The following is a 19595-nucleotide window of genomic DNA, read 5'->3' as shown; positions in this document are numbered from 1 at the left end:
TCAAAAGTAAAGGGAGTATCATGATGTGAAGTCAAAAGCACATAAAAAAAAGATACACATCCAAATTCAGATAAAGCGGATATGATATGTGAGCAAGAGAGAATCCTGATGAACTAATGTATCCAAAGAAACAGAATGACAAGCAAGCAATTTTTTCTGATCTGAAGATGCCACTTTCAAGATCATCACTCCAGAAGAGAAAACAAAGTTGAGGATCCCTGAAAAGTGAATAAAGCTGTAACATGCACCAACATGAACAGGGATGGCTTGTAGATATACCTATAAAATGAGAAGATATTTATTCACAGGTAGAAGCAAAAGCTAGGAGATCATCAATAATACCAAAGTCAGGTAAAATAAGAGAAATCCTTAAAGAAACCACAAGCTTTGTGGTACGATAATTAAAACTTGGAAATAAGTTTTAGAGCACAGAGAAACCCAAACTAAATACACCACCCTTCCCTGAGACTGAATTCAAGAAACAGAATGATCAGAGAAGTAAAATATTTAAGGCCAGCAGTGTAGACTACCTTATTTTGAATGAATGACCCATGACAGTTTTCTAGTTTCTATTATACGAGGTTGCAATATGAAATGAATTTAGGCATGGTATTCTTTGTAACCACATTATCCAGACAAAAGACAATAAATGAAGGTTCGATGGATTTTCTAGAGCTTTAGTTTGCTCCAAATGAAGCCAAATGACTTTTGACATCATGCACGTGGAAAATGACATCACCAGAGTGAGGTAAGAATAGTTGCAGAAAGGCTCACTAGGAGGAACTAAGAAGCCATTTGGGAGAAGGATTTCTGGTAACTGCAGACTTCCTATCTGCAAAATCTGGTAAAGGCCAAATCTATCTCTTGAAAGACACTTTAATAATTGAAGTAATTGCCATAAGGAAATGTACTTACCAACCTTTAAGAAACAAACTCATAGATATACACTGGTTCAAAAAGAGCTTCATTCAGCTTTATCCAGAGCTACATCAATATCTCAAGACACAGAGAGCTTTTAAGGGTACGTCTAGACTACATGCCTCTGTCGTCAGTGGCATGTAGATTAGGCTACCAGGCATAGGAAAATGAAGCGGCGATTTAAATAATTGCCGCTTCATTTAAATTTACATGGCTGCCGCGCTGAGCCAATCAGCTGTTTGTCGGCTCAGCGCGGTAGTCTGGATGCGCGGATGTCGACATCAAAGGCATTTGTCGATCACCCAGGTATGCCTCCTGGGATGAGGTTTACCTGGGTGGTCGACAAATGCCTTTGATGTCGACACCCGCGCGTCCAGACTACCGCGCCGAGCCGACAAACAGCTGATTGGCTCAGCGCGGCAGCCATGTAAATTTGAATGAAGCGGCAATTATTTAAATCGCCGCTTCATTTTCCTATGCCTGGTAGCCTAATCTACATGCCTCTGACGATAGAGGCATGTAGTCTAGACATACCCTTAGTGAGGGATTTCAGAAGTGTCAGGGCCTGTATGAACTTGATGAAGGTATACCAGTTTCTTCGGTCCCTTAACTTCAATGTGAAGCTGAAATCGCTTCCAAATATACCCAAGTCGTGTGCAGTAGAGCACCAACCAGTTTTATGAAACACAAATAAAGGAATTCCCTAAGACCGTTTACATTATATCTTCTTACTGTATATTTTAGAAATGTGCATCTGTCTGTCTGCCCTCTGTTTAAGCATGTCTCCTCAACGGTAAGAGCTAGGATCACCAAATTTGGTAAGCAGCTACCTCTTATAACTTAAAAAAAAGTCAGGGCTTGGTTGTGCCAGAATAATGGGATCTGCCTGGAATCAAACTGAGTCTGGGCTTCCATGGTGCCCGGGGCTCTGAATACTCTCACTTTATACCTTGAAGTCTACAGCAATGAAAGAACTCTGCAGCCCGAGCACTGAGAGCCTGTTTCTGATGGCATGGGTGAGCTACTGATTTTTCTTTGCAATGCAGACATACCCTGGAGAACAGGATTGGAATTCAAAATGATCTTAGATGATAAAAAATGATCCACAATAGGTAGGATGAAATTCAGTAAGGACAAATGCAAAGCATTACACTTAAGAAAGAATAATCAATTGTGCATATACAAAATGGGAAATGACAGCAGAAAAAGATCTTGGGATTATAGTGGATCACAAATGACATCTGGATGAAAAAATACAGATTGAACCTCCTTGGTGCTGCATCCTGGGGATCTGAGTGGTCCCAAACAAAGGCATTTGCCAGACCAAAGAAGGTCAGACATGTGGGCTCTCCTGGAGCCCACCTGCCTGGCTCTGCTGCCCCCAGCCCACTCGCAGGGCTCCAGTGCTCCCTGCGCAGGGTGGCAGCTGCTCCCAGGACTACCTGACACGAGACCACAGCTGCTTCTGCGGTTCCCTGCCCCCATCCTTCAAAAGGCAGCAGTATTTCCCAGGGCTCTCTACCCACAGGTCACTCGCCCTCTGGGCTGCCACCAACCAGACTGACTCCTCTCCAAGCTGCTCTAAACCTCTGTGGCCAAGACTCTGTGGTCTAGCAACATCTGTAGTCCTGCCAGACCACGGATGTTGCCGGACCAGAGATTCCCAGATGACAGAGATTCAACCTGTAAAATACTGTTGCCAGAAAAAAAAAAAAAGGGGGGGGGGGGGGAGAGCAGACATTACTCTGGTATGTATTAGCGGAAGTGCTGTAAGAAAGATACAAATAGTAATTCTTCCATTCTATTCAGCACAGATAAACCCTCAACCAGAACATCATGTCCACTTCTGGGCACTGCACTTCAGGAAAGATAACAAAAATGATTAAGGGTCTAGAATATATGACCTTTAAGGAAAGATTTAAAAATTGGGTTTTTTTTAGTCCGTAGATGAGATGAGTGAGGGGGAACACAACAACAGTCTTCATTTATGTAAAAGGTTGTTACAAAGAGTGATAAATTGTTCTCCTTAAGCACTGAGGACAGCACAAGAAGTAATGGAGAGTCATTGTAGATATATAGGATAGACATTAGGAAAAACTTCCTAAATGTCATGTTTATGCATTGGAATAAGTCACCTAGGGAGGCTGTGAGGGGGTTTTACGAACAGGTTAGAGAAACACCAGAATTGGTCTAGATAATATTTTGTCCTACCTCAGAGGAGGGGACTGAACTAGATGATCTACTGAGGTCCCTTTCAGCCCTACAATTTCTATAAGTAAGATCTGATCCACCACTTACTCATCAGAGATTATTTGTGAATATCAGTCACACACTGATAGTATGTCCAACTGTGATCTTATGTGATAGTATGTCCTACTAAGTGCACTGCAACCAGAAGCATAATTGGGACAGACCCCCCACTCCTACAGTTGCAAAGCATCCTGACACTGGAGTTAATGCCTAGCACACCATTGTGTGTTCATACAAAATATGGAGGCCTGATTATCTATTACAATGTGTGGGCTGCCTTTGGGGAGAATATGTCTCTCGAGATCCTTAAACTTTTCAGAATCACACTCCTTCAGAATACGAAAATGTGAGGGAAGGTTTAATGAGGAAAAACGGAGTTCCTTGGATATTAATTCCCTTTGCATGCATTCCTGATGCCAACTTAGACATAACTGCCATCACTACACTTTGGATGTAGGTGTTTGGAAGGCCACGACTAGTGCCAAGCATTTCAGACAATAGATGCCAAACCAAAACACCACACATGAAATTGGAAGTGCTATTTCCTCATGACAAATTAAAGATATTTCCTATAAGCACCAGAAATATTGCTTTGTACATGTTAATGTTCCAAAGAACCAGAGCATAGTCATTTGCCTTCCTCTAAAAACATGTGTCTCAGTTAAGGAGGTAATATTCTGTTTAATTGGTTAAGCAATTAAACGTGATGTTTAACTGGTTAACTGTTGGGGGGGGGAGCTGCTGGTTAACCCACTGGTTAACCAGAACTGGAAGGCATCACCCAATAATGTTAAGTATCCCTACTCACAGTAAATCTTTCCTTTATCAAATGTACAAGAGGTCAGATTAGAGGATTACAGTGGCCCCTTCTGTTTTATGTATGAATCTATGAGTAATACTGGTAATGATCACTCATATCTAGGATGGGTAAAAGAGCTCTCTTGTCTTTCTGAATACTAAGTACAGGCAGTCCCCGAGTTATGTGGAGCTGACTTACGTCGGATCCGCAGTTACGAACGGAGCCCTCTCCCTGGTCTCCAGCAGACCAGGGAGAGGAAGCAAAGCAGCGGAACACGCGGGCAGCGGACAGCCCAGATGCGTCTGGGCTGCCTGCATGTTCCTCCGCTTTGCTCCCCGTCCCCCTGGTCTGCAGACCACGGGGACGGGGAGCAAAGCAGAGCATAGCCGTGGAGCACACTGCCCGCGTGTTCCTCCGCTTTGCTCCCCGTCCCCCTGGTCTAAAGACCAGGGAGACGGGGAGCAAAGCAGAGCAAAGCCGCGGAGCTCGAGGGCAGCAGGACAGCCACGGCGCGTCTGGGCTGTCCCGCTGCCCCCGTGCTCCGCGGCTTTGCTCCGGACGCCTGTGGTACAGCAGCTGGGGCGCTGCCGGTTGGTCCCGTAGCACCGCTCTGGACGCTACTGGATCAACCCGGCAGCACCCCAGCTGCTCTGCCCCAGGCGTCCTGATTCAGCCACTGCTGGTCAGTTTCAGCAGCGGCTGAATCAGGACACCTGGAGCAGAGCAGCTTGGGTGCTGCTGGGTTGGTCCAGTAGCGCCGAGGAGCGGAGGCGCTACTGGACCAACCCAGCAGCACCCCAGCTGCTCTGCCCCAGGCGTCCCCAAGTCAGCCGCTACTGAAACTGACCAGTGGCTGACTACAGGAAGCCCCTGCCCCGGGCTTCCTGGAATCAGCCGCTGATCAGTTTCAGCAGCAGCTGACTTGGGGATGCCTGGGGTCAGTTTCAGCAGCGGCTGAATCTGGACGCCAGGTCCGACTTACATACAGATTCAACTTAAGAACAAACCTACAGTCCCTATCTTGTACGTAACCCAGGGACTGCCTGTAGTTCTCTTCATAGAGTTATAGGCTTGATAACTCTCTGCCAGAAGGAGCTCGAGTCCCTGGTGTGTCTTTTCTGGATAAGGGATCCATGACAGTTCTTTGCTGGGATGTGGGCTTGTATGTGTTCAGTCTGAGGGCTTTCTGAAACCTGTTCTAGCAGTCCCTCTGAACAAGGCTCAGGATTCATATCAAAGATGACCAAGGGCTACTGGGTTAAGAGCAGGAACACTTGGGGCCAAAAGAAGGTTCTGGCAAGCTGAACACAAAGTTAATGCTGGTTTATGAAGTGATGATTTTTCCTGTTTGCTCTTATAAAAGAGGCATTATGGGCTGGTATTTGGAGAAGACATTTCAGGGATACCTTGATTTTCTGAATGGAGTGATGTATCTGCCTGTTCCCCAAAGAAATTCTCTCAGGTGTCAAGGCTAATACTCCAGCTTTTCCTGCTTCAGGACAGAAACCACATCACCAGCATTATAGGAGATAGTGTGGTACATATTTCTTGCATACATATTGAAACACGGGCAATTGCGTAAAGTATTTACTGTACCCTTCACCACCTGAAGGAAAACAGGTTGCAAAGAAATGGAAACTTTATTGGATTAATTTACTTGGACCAGGTATCCATCACACAACATGTAGATTCCTGAACATGTTTCAACAGAAGACTTATTGCTTGAACAGCTTCTAGAGAAACTCAAGATCCTCCCATGAGAAGAAATCATAATTTCGTTCCTCTGTGTGAATCTATCTTATCCAAGAAGGAGTTTTCCAGCGCCTCCAAATCCAACCAACCATTCATACGCTTTACCTTCAGCCTGCTCCTCTCTCAAATTTTCTAGTCAATGACATCAATTCTGGCATGCATCTCTCAAAACTTCCTCTACTCTAAGTGTGCTAAGAGTTCCAATTATGCCCAGCAGAGGATGAAAGGATGGCCTGTATCAGAGCAACTTAGAATGAAACTGAAAGAATTAGTGCCATAATAGACAGAAGCACAGCATCTACAAGCCTCTGCTGATCATGTTCAAGAGAGAACTTATTGGAAGGTTCCAGAGGTAGTGCTTCAGCTCATATGACAACTAATCAATCAATATTGGGTCTGGCTCACACACTGCCCTTATGGGCCAAAGGAATCTTTAAAAACATGAAGCCAGTTTGGGAATGGGGAGCCCAGATCAGGAAGTAAAAATCCTGGCAGATCACTGTGACATCTATCACCTAACAGTCAATATATTCCATCTCTTACACCACAAAATAACTCTTCACCTTCCTCATGAGCCTGGTAATCTAAATCTGTGACACGATTAATTTACAATCAGCATTTCTGATACTATTAACATCATAGGGGATTTTGCCAAAAAATAATATTTACAGCAGCTGAATGCTAGAATCGTTCACTCATTTCTAATCTAAGACAAAAGTGACTAAATCAGAGCATTCTAATATTTTATACTCTAATGTACAGAATCACAGAATCATAGAACACAAGAACTGGAAGAGACCTCAAGAGGTATATTCTATTAAAAAGTCCTAAAGTCTTTACTATAGGAATAATAATACATCCATTTTTAAATTTTTAAACCAAATAAAAATCAGAATTTTTAGACTTGTAAAACAATTATGCTGGAATTAGTAGGCAATTATAATGGGAGATGAAAACAAAAATTTTGAGAGATCAAGAAAGAAGTGAACCAAGGTATAATGTCACTGGCTTTAGTCAACATTTATAGTAACTTATGAAATCAAAGAAACACAAGAAAGTATTAAGAGGAATGGAAAATGGATGACTAACACACACTATAAAGATGACAAAAAGCTGTTGGATGATTCTGAGAAGGTCTGAGGAAGTTGAAGATTACATACAAATATGGCAAAGTAGGTGATCTCGAGTGTACAAGACAATAACAATGATGGTATGCTAGGATCACAGCAAAACAGGCAAGATTTCAGTTGACAGCCATACAGTGAGCAAGAAATTATTGCTACTTGAGAAGCATCATTACAGAAAATAGATGATGAGACACTGAAGTCAGCACTTGAATAGAAAGATCAAATGATATTATGGAAGATTAAACATCTGATGAGAAGGAACCTAAATCTGAAGACTAAGTTCCAACTCTGAAAAACCTTACTATGGACATTCAAATAAATTGACATTAAAGAAACTGTAATTTTCAATTAAGATGTTACAGAATTCTGAAAAATACCATGAATAGGCTATGTAACAAAAACAATTATTGGAACTTATTGTTGGAAATTATTGGAACTCTAGAAAACACTAGAAATCTTCTGAAAGAAAGATTCAATTTGCAGGGTACATTAAAGGTTCAGCAAGCAATGCGTGTGTATAGATCCTGGAATGGAAAACTGATGTTAGAAGACAGAGGCAGAAAAAGATATTGGAAGGACAATGTGGTATTCTGGGTGGATAAAAATGGCTATCCATTCATGAAGAGAGCAGAGGAGCATATGAAATGTGCTATCTTGTTCGCAAACCTTCAGCAATAGAAATGCCACATAGCGAGAACAACTGAACTAGGCACTCAAACTCTTAGCACACCTAAAGTTACTTTTTAGCAAAATGGATGCCCTCAGAACCAGACTTAGTAAAGTCAATTGTAATTGAAATCTCTTTTCATGCACTCTTGTTTCATGCACTCTTGTATTCTTCTTTAGGAGTGTTTATCATTTTTAAAATTCATATTACTGGCTTAGCAGAACAGATGTGCTTTACTTTTTAATAAAATCATTCATATATTACATTATATCTGACAAAGAGGCCAAAGATATTGTTCTATTTTGAAATCTGTTTGGCCAGCTTCGTAGGTGCTGAGCATTAACTGGATCTACACATTTTCTTTAAAGAAACACACACTAACTATAAAATTTACTGGGCACATGTTGAGTATGTAAATTATATATTCTCTGAATTCAAAACTTATGTTTTTCACCATGTCATTTTTGTTTCATTCAAAAGCAAGACAAGGGGGTAAGATCTTGGCTCCATTAAAGCCAATGGCAAAACTCCCATTCATTGTATGTAACAAGGAAGAGATTTTACCATGGTATTTTGTTTGTGAACATAAAGATAGATACATATATTATTTTAACAAGTACATACCTGCTAGCCAGACTGAGTAATTCATGTTTATCTGCTACTGTTGATTTCTTTTCCAGTTCCCAAAGCATAACATTGATCAGGTACGAATTCTTAATTATAATGGGCACTTCTTCAAACATGTGCTCAAATGCAACATTTGCTTTTTTCAATCTGTAAAACAAGTTTAAAGTTTTGTTTTAATATGACCAGTATCTTGGCTTTTTGGGGTCTCAATTACTGTTCTAGAAACTGCCAGATGGTAATTCCATAGAGCCCTAGGTTTCCAGAGCTCCACTGTCAAGCAACACTCAAGCCTCTTTGATAAGAGAGGTATTTGCATAGAAAAAAAACTTTACATTTATAAGCCTTATAAAAACTAACCAAGTGAAAAAGCCCTTAAAAGTAAATGCTTTGATCCCTAATAATGTGTTATTTATAATAAGAATAAACCTCCAGCAAAATACTATAATGGCAAGGTTAATTCTGCTCCACCACAATATTTTACTATTTTCCTTATTATTGGTTTCTCTTAACTAGAAGTAGACTGGTCATGGAATAGCTCTGGAATAAGTTCTAAGTTCACAAACACTGTGTTTCATGAAATACACTAATGCTTCTGTGGAAAGGTGTACTTGCCAGTAACTGAACATATAACTGTAAATGATTTGCATAATTAAAAAGAGGATGAGCAAATATATTTCAATTCTAGTCCAAATACCAGAAGAGATTTTCCTTATTTTTATAAAAACATTTTACCATACATTTATCACCCCTTACTTTTAATTTTAAATAGACAAAACAAATATTGATACCTTTCATGAGACCAACAAATAAAGGTACAATACACAAGTTTGGGGGCACATATAAGATGTGTATCAAGTCTGGAAACTAAAACATTCACTTCAGTTTAGACTAAGCAGCAAACTAGAGGAAATGCTATCTTTAGACACAAGCAGTGAAAGTTCAGTTTTTTTTGAATAAAAGCTTTGCATGGGTTTGTTTTATGATGCTGAACACAGATGAATGGGGAAAAGATGTCATGCTACCAACTGGTTCTATAATAAGTGGTTACAAATGGAAGTGTCAAACAGGCAGCACTGTTGTAACTAATCAAACAACAGAATTCATAAAACAGTCTCTCTCCACAAATATAATAAAAAAATGCATTTGATTAGCCAGTCTCAAAAATAGCTGTAGGAGTATTTTTATTTTGGCCAAGAGAATAGATAATGATAATACTAATAATAAGCCACACTGTGTACAGATACTAGATAGAAAGGTCTGATTTGGAAGTACAGTAAATATTCTAGAACAAAATTACTTTTATTCCAGAAGAGTGCCCAAGAAATAGCTATAGCAGAATATTTATTCTGAAATATCCATGCTGGTCAATTTTCTCCATGTAGACAAGGTCTTAAAAGATTGGTCTGTTCCTTTTCTCTATCTCTTGAAATATTCCCCCTCTTTTGCCATCACATCAATGTATTCTGCTCCTTTTCCCAGTTGCAGCTGTCTTCACAACACTCACCCCATGGTTGGAGTGATAATATGCAGCACATCCTTTCAAAACATATGTTAATATTGTTCCCCAAAGCCAGCAGTAGGAATGCTTGAAGCAATATTTTCATAATTTCTTAGACACCGCATTTGAGTATACATGAAACACTGGAATATATACCTGATTTTCCACAGAAATTTACATCACATCAGCATTTTTTTGTTAAAAATTTCCTTTTATCTTACTCCTCATCTGCCCCTCACCCTACACTGAAAAAGAAAATCAATGCATGAAGAGATATGCTTTTAAAATACTTACGCTTCTGGAGAAAAATCTTTCTCTTTGCAAACTTCCATCAGTTTGGGTGTCAGTCTGTAAGCCTTTAGTGACAGAGACCCCTGGGCAGTCTTAATAGGATCTACAACAAAGTATGGAGGATGGACACAATTACAAAGATTTCAAAAATATTCTTCCTCTACTTGAATATTTCTCTATATATGTTAGGAAAAAAAAATATTGTATTGCTTATTTATAGTTAGAAACCCCTTACACCAAAAAACAAACACTACCACACCACAATAGGAACTTTGGTTCCCTGACTAAGAAGTATTGTAATGAGATATAAAATATACCTGAACTACATGTAATGCATCTATTCACTCACCTAATGCAAATTAGGATTTAAAGTTATTTGTACTTAAGAAAATATTGAAGAAGAGTAATGAAGAAAAGTGAAACTATTAATTTCCTGATTTCTTTTCCTTAGCGCAAACAACCCAAATAATTCCTATATGATGGATGCCTCCCTCACACAAAGGTTTCCCCCTCACAAAAAGGCAGCTATTGAATAGTAAAATAAAAATATGTATAAACCATAATTACTTAATACCAAAGTGAGATTTAGGATTAGTGATAGTCTAATGCACATTACATAATTGGTTGGGGCAAAAATATAATTGATGCATAAAAATATTAGCTTCATCTTCACATACTGTCTTGAATTTTAGTGGAATGTTTTCTAAACAAATTGTTACATTCCTAGGACAGGAAAGCGTAACATGACAGTGGCTAAGGTATGCCAATATTAGAATAAAAACTGCTAACATTCATGTTGTCTGAAATTTAACACAGTCAAACTTTTAGCAATCGGTGATAAAATGAAAACCAAAATAACTTCAACAAGTGGAAAATTCATCAAGGTCCGATGATGCAATGTTTCCAGCCAATATAAGTATACTTTAACAACTTGTTCTTTACTGTAATCCAATTGTTAACATACTGAAACAATTTTGGAGCAGCTCATAAGATTGATCGTATTCATTAGTATTTTTTCTGACAGATACTCAGGACGTTACATTTACTTCTCAGCTGGAAACTATATGCAAGTCTGCCAGATATGGCAAACTGTGAGTGTTCGGGGAGGGGGAGGCTATAAAGCTGTTAAATTGCCTACGGTTCTGATACAGCACAGAACATCTGGTCTGGAGAGCTTGAGGAAACACCATTAAATAGGCAGAAAATAAAAAAATCTTTGTGCTAAGAAACAGTCCAGGTTTTGTATGCTTCTGTCAGAGGTATAAAAAATTTGGCAATTTGTGTTATGATTGGTTAGTCACGTACAGAGCCAGACACTCTAGTAATCGGGGGGTTTTAGACATCTGGTCTAGTTCCACTAGCCCCTTCAACGAAGGAGGGGAGATGAAGGAATAAAAATGAAGCAGCTACTCCAGCATTCCATAACGTACACATCAGGGCTCTGATAGCAAGAAAAATAAACAGAAAGAAGGAAACCCTGTCTAGACTTAGCTGCTGCTGAGGCTGCTGTAGACACAGGGTTGGTATTTACTTGAAAAGGCCTGCCAGGCTACTCTTACAGGCAAAAGACAGAATACAAAAATAGTAGTAATAATATTAAGAGGGGAAAAGAATAATAAAGGAAACCTCATACTAACCGTAAATGAGAACTACAGACTCCTCAATTGCATGTTGGTAACTGAACTGGGAATCCAGGAGGGCACGAGTGACAAAAGAGCCATAGTAAGTAGATTGGTACCAGCCAACATGAAGATGATCAATGTTTACGTGGCGAAGGCTTCGCATCATTTCCATCTGGTATTGAACTAGATGAAATTAAAAAAAAATGCTGAAGCATAAACGTTTAAAAACTATTTCTCAAGAATACCTATAATTAAGTTTAAGCAAGCTACATTTTTCACAACTATAAAATCAGACTGGCTTATTTCCATCACTGCTTAGCACAGGCAATATTAAATTTTGAAAGTTGTCATACAAAAGTTAGAATAAAACTATTTTGGTTAACTAGAATAATCTTCTCATTGAAGTTCACTGCTAAGCTTATTAATGAAATGTTTATTTACTGTTTATTTACTGCATTTACTATCTTGTTCAATTATGTAAAAAAAATCCTGCTATTTTGTTTCTCAAAGCAAAAATAAATTTCTGTTCAACAGGAACATTCTGTTCAAAAGTAATATTAGTGTGACTGAGTTATTTAATAATGTTAGACATTATAGGACAACTTTTATATGTATGACAAAGCAGATTTATGGGAACAAAAAAAACCAGTTTATTTTGAATGTAAATATGAGAATACTGACAGTTGTACATTTATAGGAGTACACACAGTAATTATGTTCTCCCATTTGGAGTCAACTTCTGTAACAATAAGGCAGTTTGCATTAATCCTTAATTTTTTACTTTTTTTACTATATGGAACTTTACTTTAGAAGGTAGAGGATTATTATACTAAGAACTGTGTTGTACAGTAGCCAACAAATAAATTGTTTCCATAAAGTTTATCATCTAAACAGCCTGGCTTTACGTAATACAATAATATTAAGCAGTGTTTAACATGATGCCATTTATATTTCTAGTTAAAAAAAATGTATAATGGGTTATCATTTCATCACAACTCAGGCATTTTGGATAGATAACTGATGGCTTGTCTACATTTAAATTGCTAAATCTGTACCACTATAACCCTTCTGAGTAGACTCTATCTAGGCTGCCTGGAGGGTTCTCTGCACAGTAGAGATAATCCGCCTGCCTAAAAGACGGAAGCTAGTTCAACAGAAGGATTCTTCTGTCAACCTGGCACCATCTCCGCTGGGAGTTAGGTCGAAATACATCACACCCTTGAGAGACATAGCTACACCAATGTAAGCATCCAGTGCATATCAGTCCTGATGCAGATAGCAATTTAAAATCAACAGTATTAGATTTCAGTGAGCTAATCAAAGGAACTGACACCAACAGTCAATTAAATTCTTTAAAATTATGTTTGCAGGCTGTAGAACTTGCTACATTTGGTATACAGGCAGTCCCCGGGTTACGTACAAGATAGGGACTGTAGGTTTGTTCTTAAGTTGAATCTGTATGTAAGTCGGAACTGGCGTCAGCCGCTGCTGAAACTGATCAGTTTCAACCGCAGCTGAATCTGGACGCCAGTTCTGACTTGCATACAGATTCTACTTAAGAAACCCAGGCGTCCCCAAGTCAGCTGCTGCTGAAACTGATCAGCGGCTGATTCCAGGAAGCCTGGGGCAGAGCAACTCTGCCTCGGGCTTCCTGTAGTCAGCCACTAGTCAGTTTCAGCAGCGGCTGACTTGGGGACACCTGGGGCAGAGCAGCTGGGGTGCTGCTGGGTTGCTCCAGTAGCGCGGCTCCTCGGCGCTACTGGAGCAACCCAGCAGCACCCCAGCTGCTTTGCCTCAGGCGTCCTGATTCAGCCGCTGCTGAAACTGACCAGCAGCGGCTGAATCAGGACTCCTGGGGCAGAGCAGCTGGGGTGCTGCCGGGTTGGTCGGGAGCAGCGCTGTGGGACCAACCCGGCAGCCCCCAGCTGCTCTACCCCAGGGGTAGGCAAGAAAAGCCTGGTCTGCTGGGGGGGGGGGCACTAGCTGCACCTCCCCCCAGCAGACCAGGGAGACGGGGGTGGGGACGCCCAAGTCCTCCACGGCTTTGCTCCGTCTCTCTGGCCTGCTGACCTAGGAGACACGGAGCAAAGCCGCAGAGCACGCGGGCAGCGGGACAGTCCAGGTGCGCCGCGCTGTCCCCCTGCGGGCATGCTCCGCGGCTTTGCTCCCCGTCTCCCTGGTCTGCTGGTCAGACCAGGGAGACGGGGAGCAAAGCCTAGGAGCACGCCTGCAGCGGGACAAGCCCAGGCGCGCCTGGGCTGCCCCGGAGCCCCAGCCCCTCCGCGGCATTGCAAAGCAGCGGGGGAAGGCAGCGGCGGGACAGCCCAGGCGCGCCTGGGCTGCCCGAGCCCCTCCGCAGCTTTGCTCCACGTCTTCCTGGTCTGCAGACCAGGGATACGCGGAGCAGCTTTTCTCGCCCCGGAGTACACGGGCGGCGGGACCACGAGGTCCCACAGTCCGTGTCCTCCGGGGCGAGAAAAGCCGCGTTCGTAACTGCGGATCCGACATAAGTCGGATCCGCGTAAGTCGGGGACTGCCTGTACTTCATTTTTATATGGCAACAAGAGTTTACTGGTCTAAAAAACATGAAACAGTCATAACATCAAGTAGCTACATAATTAGCAAGAGTAAAAGAAAACTTTCAAAATGTACTCCAAAGTCTTCAGACATACTTTTTAGTTCTTTACAGGAAGGAAATGAAACCTTCCATATTCTTTAAAGTTATTAGGAGATTTCTCAGGAGCAAATACACTTCCAACATGCCAGATAGCAGGCAAATTGTAAATTCCAATGCTTGCTTATAGCTGCTCTGTGGCCAAAAGTTAATCTGCCACACCTTACCACTCTGTATTTATTTAAAATACGTTAATACCTCTGTATTCTTTCACACATCAGAAAAAAAAGCAAGTACCATATCTGTGATTACCTGGGCACCTTACTTGTACAGCATGAAATACATGTTTGGCACTTTGCTTTCCACTTTGTAATGTCTATGCTCCAATAGCTCACAATGTAAGGGTATGTCTACACTGCAAAAACACAACCCTGTGTCAGTGAGTTTCAGAGCTTGCGTTTCAGAGCCTGACTAAGGCTCACAGGACTAGAAATATAATTATAGATGCCCAGGCTCTGAAACTTGACAACAGAGGACAGACCCCTAGGCTTCAGTCTGAGCCTCAATACTTACACTTCTTTTTTTAACTTTATATTACAAGACCAAGTCAGTTTGCCTAAGCTGAGATTCACTGCTGCAGGTTTGTACTATACACAAACCCCAGGCGTCACCTGTACACCCAACCCACAGGACATCTTGGTTCAATCTACTGGTATCATCTACGAATCTCAAAAATTGGCTCAAGAGTGCATGTAAATCTTTATACCAATGCACATCATCAGAATCTAGAATGCCATCACAGATGACATGGTGGCAGCTGAGCAGCAAATGCATGTTCACCAAGAGACACTAGAGTGTAAAACAAAAGCCCATCACTGCTCAAAATATAGAAGCGTGGACTGAGCAAAAAGTTGATTCTTTCTACAGAAATGCTGAAAATACCACCTCTTTCCAGTTCATGGTACAGAACTCAATTTTGACCTACTTCTTTGAAGAAGTATGACCCACTAGCAAAGACATTTAGAAACACCAATCAAATTCAAGGAAGTTGCTGCAGCTGCTGTTCCTGTCACCTAGTCCTTCAAAAGATATTCTCTAGGGCTATGTCTAGACTGCAAGCCTCTTTCAAAAGAGAGCGTCTAGACTGCACGCGGAACTTTCGAAAAAGCAAGCCGCTTTTTCGAAAGAAAGCAGCAAGTGAGTCTGGATGCTCTCTTTCTAAAAAGCCCTGTTTGCTTTCAAGAACGCCTTTTTTCGAAAGAGCACTTTCGAAAAAAGGCGTTCTTCCTCTTGGAATTAGGTTTACCCCCGTCGAAAGAAAAGCCGCGTTCTTTCGATTTAATTTCGAAAGAACACGGCTGCAGTCTAGACGCAGGTGCAGTTTTTTCGAAAAAAGGCTACTTTTTTTGAAAAAAACCCTGAGTCTGAACACAGCCTAGAAGAAACACTCCCTATATTAGGAAAAAGTGATACAAGCAAACATTCATCCATCCCTTGATTCAAGCATGTCAGAGAAGCTTTTGAGTCCTCCTTAAATGTCTTGGGGGGAAAAAAAGAAAAGGTTGTTCAAGAATCTAAATTCTATTGGTAGACAAGTATAAAGTATATATAAAGCTCAAAGATTCTCTGTCATAAAAATCTGACAAACTATTTGTTTAAAGCAGGACATAGACAAAAACACAGAATAAATGTATTTCATATGGAAACAAAAGGCAGCTTTGCTTCAGGAAAGAGAACCGTTATCAGATCTGAATGAAAAGTGAAAAAGATGAATGAAAATACTGTTGGTTCCACCACTTTCTGGGCAAATGAAATTGACATGAGAAAAAATTACTTGTAACTACTGGATGAATGCCAGGAGTACCCCTGAAAGAGCCACATAAAATGATGTTGCATATCTGGCTCAGTTTCAAATTGTCACTTTTGAGGAGTCCAGTATTAAAGAAAGAGGGAAGTGAATGGGAAAAACATTCCTGGCCCTTCACAAGTTTGTGTAAAGATATTTTGTATGCTTCAATACAAACCTCAGAGGTAACTGGTGATTCTGTCGAGAGGACAATGCTTACAAGAGAAGTTTTCAGACTTTGCCTTTTTAGAAACAGAACTGGTTATGAGTGCTAGCAGAAGGTAGATGTGACAGACATGACAATTTTCTACACTAACACTGGAAGATTTTACTGAATTAATTTTAAGTATCCTTGGGGGCCATTGTATTGAATAAAAAGTATATGAATTATTGTTGGTTAGGACTGTGTGTGACCTCTATAAGGGAAGGAAGTGACTGGGGACAAGGAGTTCAAAGACTATAATAAAAACGTGCCAGATAATATATATTTTATTTTATTTTAGGACAATAAAAGTGTGAAATGGTTTCCCTGGGGAATACCCAGAAAAACTGCATTTATTTCCTCCTATCTCCAGTCATGCAAAACCCATGTCTTTTGAAGCTATACCCTGAGGAGTACATCACTGTCTGCTGACTACCCGGTCCCAAATGATTGAAGGTCTAAAGGCCTGAGCTGTATATAAAAAAAAGTTGAACTGCCCAAACAGAGTTCTGGTTATGAGACAGTTAGGAATCTATACAACACAGGGAAAACCCAGTTTGGAGTTTTGAAAGACTGACACAGAACCCAGGAATGGGGTAGATCTTTGCTAGTGGGTCAAATAAGAAGTTGGGGGTGACTTCTGGTAGGTTTTTTAGCATGCATTTATAATTAGTAGTAATATACTGGTCATAGCCTCTGGTGAGAAAGCAAAGTGCCAAGTAAAGATGTTAAGAGGTGGGTAACTGGCTAATCGTGTAGTAGATGATATCTGTATGGACTACATGATTAGTCAATAAGGTAAGGCGCTCTGTCCCGGCCTGCTGTGGCTCTGCAGTTAAATATAGTAGGAGCTGGGTGAGCAGGGCAACCCAGCTCCTACTACATTTAAACAGCAGAGCCGCAGCAGGGGAAGGTCCCGGACCCGGCATGAACCGGGACAGAGCACTTTTCCTTATACAGAGCTGCAGCAGTGCTGGACCACTCACACCAGGTCTGGGAGCTACCCCCACTAAGGGATCTGCCTTTTAAATATAGTAAGGGACAGGCCGGCTCTTACTACATTTAAAATGCAGAGCCGCAGCAGGAGCAGCTCTGGATCCAGCGCAAGCTAGCACTGTGCTGGGATCTCTCAGTTTCAGCTCACACCGGGTCCAGCAGCCCCTATCTGGAAACACTGCTCTGGCAGCAGGCCCTGTCTGTGTGGTGAGGGGCGGGGCAGCTCCCCACTGCAGGATGCAGAGTAGCCTCTGCTTGCAGTATGCTTGGACCCTCTGCAGGGAGAGACTGTTTCGTGGCAGGCTTCCCTTCTCCCCCCACCCCTCTGCACTGCTGCCTCTGATAGAAGCAGCAAGGGGGCATGCAAGTAGTCAACTCCACTAGTTGTTTACATCACTAGTGCCAATGCTGGCCTTTTAGTCTATCACAATGCAGGCAGGGAATGGTGCAACCTTCAAGAATTTCCATTCAGAAGGGAGTGAAATATGGGTCTACACCCAAGATTGGGTATGTCTACATTAGCCCCCTAATTCGAACGAGGAAGGCTAATGTAGGCATTCAAAGTTGCAAATGAAGCCCGGGATTCATTTTTATCTTCCCAGGCACCGCCATTTTTAAATGTCCCTTAGTCCGAACTCCGTGCCCACAGCTACACGTGGCACGGAGTAGGTAGTTCGAATTAGGATCTCCATGAGGTGTACCGGTAGTTCGAATTAGAGATCCTAATTTGAACTACCTACTCCGTGCCGCGTGTAGCCGCGGACACGGAGTTCGGACTAAGTAACATTTAAAAATGGTGGCGCCCAGGAAGATGCAAATGAAGCCCGGGATATTTAAATCCTGGGCTTCATTTGCAACTTCGAATGCCTACATTAGCCTCCCTAGTTCGAACTAGGGGGCTAGTGTAAACATACCCATTGGTAACAACTAAGAGCCAGGATCCTGAGGTAGGTATGTTTGGTGGATTACAGAGTGGGAATACAGGCAGAGTTACACTAAAACTGTGACAGTAGGAAAAGTAAAATCATCCATTGACAGCTGTCCACATTTGCAAGTCACGACTTACAGAATCACAGAATACTGTAACTGGAAGGGACCTTGAGAAGTCATCTACTCCCGTCCTCTGCATTCACAGTGGTACCAGGCACCCCTTAGATCAGGGCTACTCAACTTTGGAAGCCCCAGAGGCCACAATGATACTCTCAGCATATTCTAAGGGCCGCAACTAAAGTGTGGTTGCATATACGTGCAAATATACAAAAACAGATTATTTCACACTGATGGGCATGAATACATAATGCCCCAGTGCTCCCGGCACCTCCTCCCTGGGGGCTCAAAATGCTGACACACTGTACCCATCTGTTCCAGCCAGCCCATCTGCTTGCATCTTTCAATGCCGCTTGGGAGATGCCTCACCATTGTAGAGCGTATTCCCAGTGGAGCCCATGTTCAAAGGATCCCACTTGCGGGCCGCATGTTGAACCCTGAGTAAACCCAAACTGCACGGCGGGCCACATGCGGCTCACAGGCAACGTGTTGAGTAGCCCTAAAATGCTTTTAAATATCTCCAATGATGGAGATTCTCCAACCTCCTCTAGGCAATATATTACAGTGTTCAATCACCCTGACAGTTAAGAAGTTTTTCCCTAACGTCCAACCTAAACTCCCTTGCTGCAATTTAAGCTCATTGCTTCTTCTCCCATCATTAGAAGTTGAGAATATTTTTTTCTCTCTTCTTAGACTCATAGACTTTAAGGTCAGAAGGGACCATTATGATCATCTAGTCTGACCCCCTGCACGGTGCAGGCCACAAAATCTCACCCACCCCTCCTAGAATAATCCTCTCACCTATATCTCAGATATTGAAGCCTTCAAATACTTTGAAGACCCCAAGATGCAGAGAATCCTCTAGCTGTGATCTGTAACCCATGCTACAGAGGAAGGCGAAAAACCTCCAGGGCCTCTGCCACATGCGGCTCACACTTCTCCATTTCAACTAGGGATCTCATAGTGTAGTCGATTAACCAATAAGAAAAGGATTATAAGTTAAATGCTATATCATAACACGCATTTCTCCCCTCCCCGCCAGTAAATTTTTTACCAGGCTAGCCAGCAGCCCAGCTCTGTCATAGCTTGCGATGGGTCTGGGGCCTACCCCTGCTGTGGCTCTGCATTTGAAGTGTATTAGGAGCTGGGCGGACAGGGAGCCTGGCTCAGTTCCAACTCATGCAGGGTTCAGGAGCTCAGACCTCCTCTAGACAGGGGCTGCTGCCAACTCGTGCTGCTGCTTCTGTATCAGAGGCAGCAGTGTGGGGTAGCAGGCAGCCAGTCCACGAGGGGGGTTGGTTTTTAACTGGCTCCACTCATGGACCAGCTCCCACATGGC

General features: G+C 41.9%; 1 protein-coding gene across 1 annotated transcript in view; it reads right to left on the bottom strand.

Moving 5' to 3' along the window:
- Nucleotides 1-19595, bottom strand: part of EIF3H (eukaryotic translation initiation factor 3 subunit H) — a 141956-nt gene that overhangs the window by 17225 nt on the left and 105136 nt on the right. Inside the window, exons 3-5 of the mRNA XM_006130789.5 lie at nt 11567-11734; nt 9933-10032; nt 8138-8287 (exon numbers count right to left, since the gene is read on the bottom strand). Coding sequence (XP_006130851.2) covers nt 8138-8287; nt 9933-10032; nt 11567-11734 — 418 coding nt within the window. The remainder of the gene's footprint in view (nt 1-8137; nt 8288-9932; nt 10033-11566; nt 11735-19595) is intronic.

The sequence above is a fragment of the Pelodiscus sinensis genome, chromosome 2, assembly GCF_052426305.1.
Source record: "Pelodiscus sinensis isolate ZL-2025 chromosome 2, ASM5242630v1, whole genome shotgun sequence".
NCBI classification, from domain to species: Eukaryota; Metazoa; Chordata; order Testudines; family Trionychidae; genus Pelodiscus; species Pelodiscus sinensis.
The sequence above is the reverse complement of the archived record's forward strand: the minus strand, read 5'-3'. Positions and strand labels throughout refer to the sequence as shown.